This window comes from Mchenga conophoros, linkage group LG9 (genome assembly GCF_057382185.1).
Source record: "Mchenga conophoros isolate Kocher_MC1m ecotype Shallow Benthic linkage group LG9, M_conophoros_male_GT1.1, whole genome shotgun sequence".
NCBI lineage: Eukaryota > Metazoa > Chordata > Actinopteri > Cichliformes > Cichlidae > Mchenga > Mchenga conophoros.
This window is the reverse complement of record NC_140534.1, coordinates 10350143-10359693: the sequence shown is the minus strand read 5'-3', so window position 1 is coordinate 10359693 and position 9551 is coordinate 10350143. Positions and strand designations below refer to the sequence as shown.

At 39.5% G+C, this 9551-nt stretch overlaps 1 protein-coding gene across 1 annotated transcript; it reads left to right on the top strand.

Annotated features, from left to right (window-relative positions):
• Positions 1-2958: 2958 nt before the first annotated feature.
• LOC146566742 (TIMELESS-interacting protein-like) lies at positions 2959-8188 on the top strand. The gene is made up of 5 exons (XM_085285808.1): positions 2959-3094; positions 3553-3643; positions 4857-4932; positions 5241-5363; positions 5450-8188. The coding sequence occupies exons 1-5, from the start codon at positions 2959-2961 to the stop codon at positions 5534-5536; spliced, it is 513 nt and encodes a 170-aa protein (XP_085141934.1). The 3' UTR covers positions 5537-8188.
• The last annotated feature ends 1363 nt before the right edge of the window (positions 8189-9551 follow it).

Genomic DNA, 9551 nt, shown 5'->3' with positions numbered 1-9551 from the left:
CCAATCCTCTGTGAGGACTTAGACATTCAAATTTTCAAATCAGGTCCTGCACGGTTTCCCAGCCAATCATATATGTGTCCTGAGGCATTCAAATTTGCATATTGGGGACTTCATGGCTTCTAAGCCAGCCAATCATACCTGAGGGCTGAGGAATTCAAATCCACAAATCAGGGCCTGCACAGCTTCCCAGCCAGCCAATCATGTATGTGGGCTCCAGGTATTCAAATTTGCATATTGGGGAATTCGTGGCTTCTAAGTCAACAAGTCATCCGTGTCATATATCTCTAAAAATTCATATTTTAATGATAAATTGTCAACACTTGAAGATTCCCCCATCTCTTCTGAACAAAACGGTGTAAGAATGACCGCTCTAGCCCCTACGGTTTGGGAATTATGGTCATTTGTTTGAGGGGAGTCGTCATTATGAGAAATAGACTGCAATGATCCTGTGTCTCTCTGTGCTGCGTGTGTAAAAAGGATGCACCTGTTTTGGAGGGAAAGAGTGCACAGGCTCTCTGATTGGTGGATTCAAATTCAGCAGCTCCCAGGCTGACCTAGAAACTCACTTTTCTCTCCCTGTGTGTGTGTGTGTGTGTGTGTGTGTGTGTGTGTGTGTGTGTGTGTGTGTGTGTGACAGAGAGAGAGAGAGAGAGAGAGAAAGGCTTTTAATGGGATGATCTCATTCTAAGATTCAAATTCAATATATTTAGACTGGTTGACTGAATTGGATCTTGTGTGTGTGTCTCTCTGTGCATGTGTGTTTTCTTATGTGTACATATTTGTGATTGTGTGGCTGTTATAGATTTTTTTGCTGATTTTTTTCATTTAACAAGTATAGTTGAGGGACCTTCAGCATGTTCATCATTTTTTCAGCTGTCCATTTTTGCTTTTCCAATTTTTCTATTTAAGTTATTACTATTGTGCTAAATCATACTATTTCTGCTATTTTATAAGATTTGTGCTAAATACCGTATTTCTGCCAAATATAGTATTTCTGATTAATTATAGTTTTTTCTACCAAATCATAGTACAGTATTTCTGCTTTTTATAGGGTTTGTGCTTAATATAGTATTTCTGCTTTTTATAGTATTTGTGCTAAGTTATAGTATTTCTGCCAAATTATAATATTTGTGCTAAAACATAGTCTTAATTTAAAATTACAATATTCATAGTTCATCACAGTGTCTCTGGTAAATCACAATATTTCTGCTCTGTTGTACTATTTTTCTAAATCATAGTGTTTCTGTAATGTTTAAGTATTTTTGGCTAAATATATTCTTTCTGTTATCTTATACTATTTCTCCTAAATTCTTGTATTTTTGAGAAGTTATCATGTTTCTGGTAAGTTACAATATTTCTGCTAAATTCTGCTATGCTATTGTATTTCTGCCAAGTATTATGTTTCTTCTAAGATATTGCAGTTCTGCTAAGTTATTCCATTTTAGCAAACTTCTTTTGCTTCTGCAAAGTTTTTACAATTTCTGCAACTTTTCAGCTTTTTCAGCTACTTTTTGCATACAGCTTCAGCTTTAAGCATCCACACTGCATTTTCGCAGGAAATGCAAATTTTTCTAGTTAGTTTTAATATTACTCTTATTATTCTTTCTGGGTCACAAAATAAACGTTTAACATATTTTCAGCTGAGAATGTAGCTGTGTAAACCTCAAATATCGGCTCAGTTTATCAGGACACCACATATTTTCAAAAGCGCTCCGACGTTTTCAGAGTCGTCTGTTACCCACTAGCTCAATAGCTAGCCGGGGGCTAGGTCACTAGCACGGTGAGAACACCGGACTCCAGGCAAATTGTTTTCAAACCCACCGCCGTCTTTCGCTACTCAGGTTAAATATATATGAGTCACTTAGATAAATTAAAAATGTTGTTGTTTGGCTTTTTTTTTTTTTAGTATTTTATTTGTTCCTGAGTAAATCGGTTTGTCTGAGATTAAAGTTATAGTTTTTACACAGCTGAATAAACGTCAAGCAGACAGCTGATTATCAGAAGTGTGAGATGCTGGAGAATATACTCTGGTGTCCTGTTATATTTTAGATAGCAAGGAGTTTATTAAACTTCACCGAAACAATCTGCAAATTTCATTAAAATTGAATAAACTATCATCTTGTCTTTATTTTTAGTTAGCACCTTAAAAGCTTAAAGCTGTAAGCTAATGATAGTTATATAAGAGCATATGCTGCATGGTGCAATAAGCTGTAGTTTTACGTCCAGTGGATGATGATCTGATTAGTCGACTAATCGCATAAATAATCGGTGACTAGTCGACTATCAAAATAATCGTTTGTGGCAGCCCTAGTTGTGTCACATCATTTTGGCTCAAGAGTTTACTTTATTGCTATGTTTGTTTTTTGCTATTTTATTACTACATTTGTATTGTGCAGCACTTCGGTCTGCCAGGTGTGTTTTTAAAGTGCTATATAAATGATGATGACGATGATGCTTACGGAACAGCTGAAAGACTTTAAAACAAACCTGTTACTTTAATGATATTTCTGTGGTACTACAGAGTCCAAAAGAAGTATCGCAGTAATAATTCATCCAAATTGTAACTTTTAAATGTCATTATCAGCCCAAAGGTTCACAACCAGTTCATCCCTGATAGAATGTAAATATATACAAATCTATAAATTGTATTATGTATATAACTGTGAAACAAACATAATGGACCATTAATGTATCATAATAGTACATTTCTGAATTTGGGGTATAATTCCAGGTGGGATGAGTGTCTGTACAGCTCCTCCTGTTGATGTAAAAAAAGAAAAAAGTAAATGCCAGTTTTTTTTAGGTTTTCATGTTGATGTTGTAACACAGTAAAGAATTACTCTTACAGAAATAAATGTCATTTTTTCAACTTGCAGTTAAATTCATGTAACTTAATGCTGATGCTGTTGACGACTGGGGCTCACACGTCTTTTACTTTGTCTCCAGGACCGACTCACCATGGTTGACCCACAGGAAAATAGCCCGCAGGACATTCCTGACTATGACGGCATAGAGGATGAAGCTTTCCCCCCACTCCCACCACCACACTCCCCAGGCCGGGGAGGCCAGGAGGAAGGAGACCCTTTTGCAGATGGTAGATGCTGCTGTGCTCTTACAGGATTACTATGAGGTCTTTAAGATGTGATGATTCAGAACTTTGTATTTTAAATTCATGATTTAATGAAGAATCATAGAAAAATAAGATTCAGGAAAAAAGGCTAATGTGGGAGAAATACAACCTCTCATAGTCCTTCCACAAAGCTTTTTGGAACAGCTTGATAATAATGAATTTGTTAGTTCAGCCTAGAATTAACAAATGCATGAACTGGTTTTTCAGCATCTCTCTGAGACTGGATGTTTCTAACAATAACAACACACATGTTTTTGTTTGCGTGAGCAAATGAAACCTATCAGATACTGTTCAAACCAGCACATTTCTTCTGTAACCTCCAGTCTATAATTTGTCTGGATTTAAAGATAAGCTTGAAGTTTGCCACGCTGCCAACAGAATGAGTTAGAAACACATCCTGTTGTCATGTGTTTTCAATGCAGGAGATGAAGGTGAGGTATCACAGCTGGCTGATGTCCCTACTGCTAAAAGGAGAGGCGTGAAGAGACCCCAACCCAAGCTGGACTCCCACAGGTAGCAAAGACATTTATATCACGACAGAGGGTTGAAATGCATTAAAATGCGCATTTAAATAGGAATTTGATGTCATCTTGTGTGAGCTGGGACACAAGGAGGCCAAAATCATTGATTGACGTGTGCAGACTGTCAGTGTTGCAGCCAGGTTGAACACGAGTCTGCGACTGCACTGGTTTTTATCACCGTTTCACTAATAATCGTGCACAGAGGCTCAGAGACACACTGACACACAGAGTTGTTGCAAATGTTTGAAAACGTAAGTTTGTGGAAAGAACTTTGCACAAAAAAAGTGATGTGATATTATCTGAGTGGCGACACCTGTCGTTTCGCAGAGTACTGCAGCGTCTTCTTACGCTTTAGCGGCGGGTACAAATGACTGCATCTGTGTGATGATGGTGCAGCTTCACTCTGCCAGTCATTTAAAGAAGAAAGACTCTAACACCATTGTTGTTTTCATCATTTGGATGGGCAAAATTCCCAGACTGAAAATTGTCAGAGCGTTGGAGACATCCCTGGATGTGTGTGAGAAAGATGTTTCCAGTCTCTGTACACCTATAGTGTGAACCTGGTTAGTATTGCCAACCATAAGTCAGGCTCGTTCCCAGTAGTCTCCCAGTGGGTGTTCCAGTGGCACTCCTCTGTTACTGTTCTGTTCACAATGTTCCTGGACAGAACTAAGTTATACTAAATCAAAGGATGTTAAATAAGCTTTTAAGTAAGAACGTCGATTATACTTAGGATAAAACTTGCAAGCTGTATTAAAGAAAAACATAGATTTTCATTTGATAAAATATTCAAATTAATTGCAACTTTGCTATATATATATATATATATATATATATATATATATATATATATATATATATATAGCAATTTTTTATTTTTAGATGGAGAAATTTGACTATTTCTCATTATACTGCCTTATGTACAAACAGGTAGGAAAAGAAAGGTTGTGGGCACCCTGAAAACCAAACACCCCCCCCCCCCCAACAAGCTACTGCCTTCTGAACATGGTACATCTGAAGGCACTGACATTTCCATTCAGAGGGTCTGTCTGTGTTGGCCCTGTGACAGGCTGGCGACCTGGCTGCTGGGATGGGCTTCAGCCATCCACGATCCTGAATTGGATAAGCCAAATACGCCTGGATGTGCTGCTAACCCTGCTTGTAATCCATTAATGGTTTAACTTAGTCTTAATATTTTTTCCCAGGCTGATATCAGATCGAGGGCTTCCAGCTCTGGGCACTCTCTTTGACAATATCCAGTTCAAAGGCAAAGGACACGAGGTAGGATATGATAACATCTGTCCCACCAATTACCAGATGTGAATGAACATTGGTTTTTGAGCTAAATCTGTTTGGCCTGTCAGCTTTTAATTAGATGTCCTAAATTTGGTTTGAGACTAAAAGGTCAAAAGTTGCCCTTTCTGTCGTGGTCAAAAATGAGTGAGGGGAACCAGAGGTTGGTTTACCAAATTAAGATGTCTTTTGTTCCAATGACTGGAAGTCATTTTTTAGTGGGAAGAAGAAGCGTCCTATCACACACAGCCCTCTTTCATATCACTACTCGCTGTTTTTGATGTTTGCCCCATTAGGCTGCAGACCTGCGGCTGCTGATGCAGAAGATGGAGAACTGGGCCCACAGGTTGTACCCCAAATTGCAATTTGAAGATTTTATTGACAAAGTGGAAAGGCTCGGCAGCAAAAAGGAAGTGCAGGTGAGAGGAAGCAGTAGAATATTTCCTGCAAGCGTGTGGGATTCCTAATGTTCAGAATTTGTAATTTTTTACTCATTCTTCTATAGACATGTCTTAAACGAATACGACTGGACATGCCCCTGACACATGAAGATTTTACAAGTACAGATGGTAAGAAGAAAAATCATTACTGATGGGGATACGGTGGACTAGGGCTGTGCGATATGACCAAAGTCTCATCTCCCGATATAAGAATTCTATCGTCCGATAACGATATAAATCACAGAAATGTAACATTTTCTGTCAATTCTGTGAATCTCGACTTGCGTGAAGTGTTTCCAGCTGCGCGTCATGTAGCTGGAGTCGAGTGTTTTAACCGATGCATGAAACGACACATTTTTAGACAGAAGTTGTAACGGCGCCGTTTTCTTTGTGAGTATTTATTACACGGCGTGCTGCGGGGGAAAGCCTGTTCTAACGTTTGAGTCTAAGGTTTATTTTTTAGCACCTGGCGGCTCTGTTTTACTTCTCATCCGTAAACACTCTGCTCTTTCACGTGATTCCGTTTATTTTGAAAAGCCTCAACAGGATCTTGAGCTTTATTCTGAAAGGTTTATGTGGAACATAAACAAGCGGACACGCGATGGTTTTACCGTCGTTGTTGCTAACGACAACGCATAAAAACAGGCGCTTGTCCGTCCGTAGTGTGGTTATATATAAGAGAAAGAGAGAACTTTACTACAGTGACATCAGAACCATGAAGAAATATTGCCGTAAACAGTTTATTTTGCGACACCACGAAACAAACGATAGCGTAAAATGAAATAGACGTTTTTGTATATATCGTTGTATCGAACAGCCCTACGGTGGATTCACACCTGCAGGTGCACATAGGAAATACTTGCCATATTCCACAGGACTTAATTATCAGCACTGCTTGAAATTGTGTTCAGGTGCTGGTGACGAAGAGGTACAACGTGAACTGGAAACATTTGGGGATCCTGATCTGTTCAGCAGAGAGAGTTTTATTAATGCTCCCCAAGGGCAGATTGCCGAAGCCCTCGCTCCCCCACCTACTCCCTCTCTGACCGAAGAGCAGCAGAAACGTATTGAGCTGAACAGACAGCGGGCCCTGGAAAAGAGGCGCGCACGCCAGCAGCAAATTGGTAAGAATGGCAAAAATGTATCATACAGCTGGGACACAATATAACAGAAATAATTAATGATTCTGCTACAAAACATCCAGCGAAGGTTCATAAGGATCATCTAGCTTCATTGGTGTATTAACTTTATATGAAAATACAAAAAGCAAAACATTGAATGTACAGTATATTGCCAAAAGTGTTTGCTCATCTGCCCCCACACTCATATGAACTCGAGTGACATCCCATTCACGACGTCCGCCTGTGCAGCTATATCAGCTTCAACTCTTCTGGGAGTGTTTATGGGAGTTTATGACCATTTGTAAGGTCAGACACTGATGTTGAAGGCCTGGCTCCAAATCTCTGCTCTCATTCATCCCAGTGGTGTTCTGGTCAGGACTCCCATGCCAGAGTTCATGTCTTTGTGGACCTTGCTTTGTGCACTGGTGCCCAGTCATGCTGGAACAGGAAGAAGCCATCCCCAAACTGTTCCCTTAAAGTCGGGAGCCAAAATGTCTTTGCATGCTGAAGCATTAAGAGTTCCTTTCACTGGAACGAAGAGACTGAGCCCAACTTCTGAAAAACAACCCCGCACCGAAATCCCCCTGCCACCAAACCTGGAGCTCTGTTGTCCTGGCAACTGCTAAGTTGACTTGTCTATCGGCTTTCCAGATTGAGAACTGTGATCCGTCGCTCCATAGACTGCATCTCTCCTGTTCTAGAGTCCAGTGGCGGCGTGCTTTACACCGCTGTGTCCCATTGCTTTGCGTTGCACTCTGTGATGTAAGGCTTGGACTACAGCTGCTCGGCCATGGAAATGGATTCCACGAAGCTCTCTGTGCACTGTTCTTTAGCTAATCTGGAGACCACGTGAAGTTTGGAGCGATGGACTCCACAGAAAATTAGCAACCTCTGTGCGCCTCAGTATCCACTGACCCCCACTCTGGGATTTTACGTGATCCACCACTTGATGGCTGAGTTGCTGTCGTTCCCAAACACTTCCACTTAGTAGCAGCAGTCTGCATGCCTAGGTGCTTGATTCTATACAGCTGTGGAAGTTACTGGATCACCTGAATTCAATGATTTGGATGATGGGTGGTGAGTGAATACTCCTTACAATATAGTGAAGTGGATCTAGTGTATATATCCACCAGAAACCCTGAAGGTCGAGTGACGAGTTCCCGTATTGCACAGTTCGTCCAAACCACCAGAGATTCCTCACATTAGTGTGGAGTTTGGTAATAAGAGGCAAAGCATGTAGAAAACATTGATTTCTTTACTGCCTGTCTGATGTCAGCTTCAATTAGGCGTAGTATTTTTGTTTTTGCCTTACACTTGTGATCCAAACTGTTTTTACTTCCTCTTTAGTTAAAGCGGAGCCAGCTGTCTGCGATCTATTGTCTACAAATCTTTAACAGTGACATTAAATCGTTCTTCAGGGTCCTCATTTACCGCAGAAATGATGTAATGTGATTTAAATGAGACCCATAGAAAAGAAAATGACCTGTTGATCGGTCTCTATTATGAGCCTTCACCCATAAAAATGTGTTTACAGTTTATAACACTAGATGGTGATATGAGACCGTTTCCATTGTATTACCCGAGCATGATTTACTCATCGACTTTAAACTTTCACATTTTAGTCATTAGTCCTCCTTAAGAGGAGCCAATCCACCCCCCCCCCCTCTTTTTTTTCTGTCCAGTATAGAAACTAAACAGCTGACATCGTTCGGGTAGTGTAGCTTCCAGAGATCTGAAGTTAACGTGAACTCTGGAGGGCAGTCAAAAGCTTAATTTTTTATAATGCAACATACTATTATTTACATACATATTATTTTAATAAGCAGTTTCAGGGTTCGTGCTGTTTTAATGAGTGTTCGATGGAAAACGACACTGAAGGAATTTGTACTCTTGAGTCACATGACAGTAAATAATTTCGAGTATGTGTACATAACACAGGCTAATGTTTAAAACTATGATTATTATTTTGCTAGCTATCAAACTATCTGGAGAAATGATTGAAATGCACTGAGTGTGATAGAGTACGGCAGTGCTAGCACAGCAGTTAGTTATGGCATGGTGATTTATGCAGTGTGCTTTAAACTTGGCTAACATTACTTAGCAGTAGCAGTAATATTAGTGACTTCACTCAAGTGAAAGCTTTAATCGTTAGTCCGACACTTAACTAGCCAACTTAAGCCTTAAAGAAAAACTGGTAAAAAGAGGGACTGATGCATGTGGGCACAAAGAAGCCATTTCTTGTGCTGCTGAAGTTCCCTGGCTTTCATTCAAAATGTGTTTATCGTGAGCACCGACACATTAAACCATTTAAAAATTATAAATGGCTTTAAGCTCACATTGATGCCTGTGGGGCTCTATCAGCCACGGAGACGACAGACACATTTTAGTGTTTTAATGAATGAATGTTTCATACTTTAAGGCTGCCTGTTTATTTAAGGGAGATGAACAATACATTATTATTTGACATAATTCTATGACAGGTGATGGACTGAATAAATAGATTTTAGGTCGATGTTTGTGCCTTTTTAAAGTCTTATATGTTGAATTGAACTGAGTGTGTCATCTGTTCAAAGCCTCCCGTCAGTGCTGTTCTCCATGCCTGTCTTACTGTACATGGTGTTATTAGCACAAACACTTTAAAGCTGATCATTTAGGACTGTAACAATAATCCAGAGAGCAATGTAGTCAAACATCTCACAGTTAGTTTTATTGGGAATGAACTTTGACCTGTTAGGCCCCCAGGGCTTTTCTGAGCTTCCTGCTCGAAAATGAAGAGGCCAAAATAAATGGAGTATTTCTCTGCAATTACAAACTCTGTGTAAACAGTCTTGGTATCAAAATAAAGCTAACGCTTGTGAGCTGTCATCAGAGGGGTAAATATTACTGCAGATGTTACTATGTCAAAGTTACTGGGACTCAAACATAGAAAAAAATGATTATTTCCCTCACCTAATTTTTAAAAGTATTTTATAGCTTATATGCTATAAAATATACTTTGGGTCACATTTAACTCCAGAAAATCATAAATCAAAATATGGATGTTACC